The sequence below is a fragment of the Theobroma umbraticum genome, unplaced genomic scaffold, assembly GCF_002168275.2.
Source record: "Theobroma umbraticum cultivar Fairchild unplaced genomic scaffold, ASM216827v3 scaffold_30.0, whole genome shotgun sequence".
NCBI classification, from domain to species: Eukaryota; Viridiplantae; Streptophyta; class Magnoliopsida; order Malvales; family Malvaceae; genus Theobroma; species Theobroma umbraticum.
The window spans coordinates 7,710,880-7,711,962 of NW_018397254.1; the positions used below are offsets into that span (position 1 = coordinate 7,710,880).

At 39.7% G+C, this 1,083-nt stretch overlaps 1 protein-coding gene across 1 annotated transcript in view; it reads right to left on the bottom strand.

Moving 5' to 3' along the window:
* MCCB (3-methylcrotonyl-CoA carboxylase) overlaps positions 1-1,083 on the bottom strand; it is a 3,712-nt gene that overhangs the window by 1,113 nt on the left and 1,516 nt on the right. Inside the window, exons 3-6 of the mRNA XM_089785343.1 lie at positions 838-1,077; positions 677-767; positions 344-585; positions 40-254 (exon numbers count right to left, since the gene is read on the bottom strand). Coding sequence (XP_089641469.1) covers positions 40-254; positions 344-585; positions 677-767; positions 838-1,077 — 788 coding nt within the window. The remainder of the gene's footprint in view (positions 1-39; positions 255-343; positions 586-676; positions 768-837; positions 1,078-1,083) is intronic.

Here is a 1,083-nt window from a genome sequence, read left to right on the forward strand (position 1 = left end):
ACACTCTGCATGAATCATAAATGCAAGGACACAATTCACAGAAAGGCTTCATAAAAAATGTAATGGAAGGAAAGTGTGGGATCATGTACCATAAATCCAGTGATGTTCTGAAGAAAGACCAAAGGAATATTACGTTGAGAACAAAGTTCAATGAAATGAGTCCCTTTAAGTGCAGATTCATTAAATAATATCCCATTATTTCCAAGGATCCCTACAGGTTGTCCGAAAATTCTAGCAAAACCAGTTACAAGTGTCTGCACCAACATGATCCAGGTTAGAAGATTCAAGCATTTTATAAGGAAAAAGTTAACTTTGGAAATCCAAGAGATACGCAAGTCCTCACAGTTCCATACAGTTTCTTGAACTCATCAAATTCACTTCCATCAACAATACGAGCAATAACTGATCGGACATCAAATTGCTGCTTGTGGTCTACTGGTGCAATCGAACGAAGTTCCTTCACATCATATAATGGTTCTTTATAATCAACGTTTATGCTAGGAGATGCATTCAACATCCCTTGCCTCCCAGCCAAGTGCAAGTTCTTCACAACGTTCCTCCCAAGAGCAAGTCCATGCATTTCATCTACAGGAAGATACATAAAAATTTGTAAATCCTCACATAATGCTAAAGTGAGAGGTTCCGCCAATGGTAATAAAGCACAAGGAAACAATACCTTGAGCAAAATAATCTGAAACCCCTGAGGTCTTACAATGAACAGTAGCACCACCCAAATCTTCCGCAGACACTTCCTCTCCAGTGGCAGCCTGCCAAAACTTCCCGTTAGATATTAGCTAATCTAAACAAAGACATTGGACAGAAGTGCATGGAACTAACCTTGACAAGAGGAGGTCCAGCTAAAAAAATGGTACCATTTCCTTTAACCATTACACTTTCATCAGCCATGGCAGGAATATAGGCACCCCCAGCTGTACAAGACCCTAAGACCAATGCAATTTGAGGAATGCCTTGAGCAGACATGGTAGCTTGATTATAAAAAATTCTGCCAAAATTTTCCTTGTCTGGAAATACCTCAGCTTGCTTTGGAAGAAAAGCGCCTCCACTATCAACTAGATAAATGCA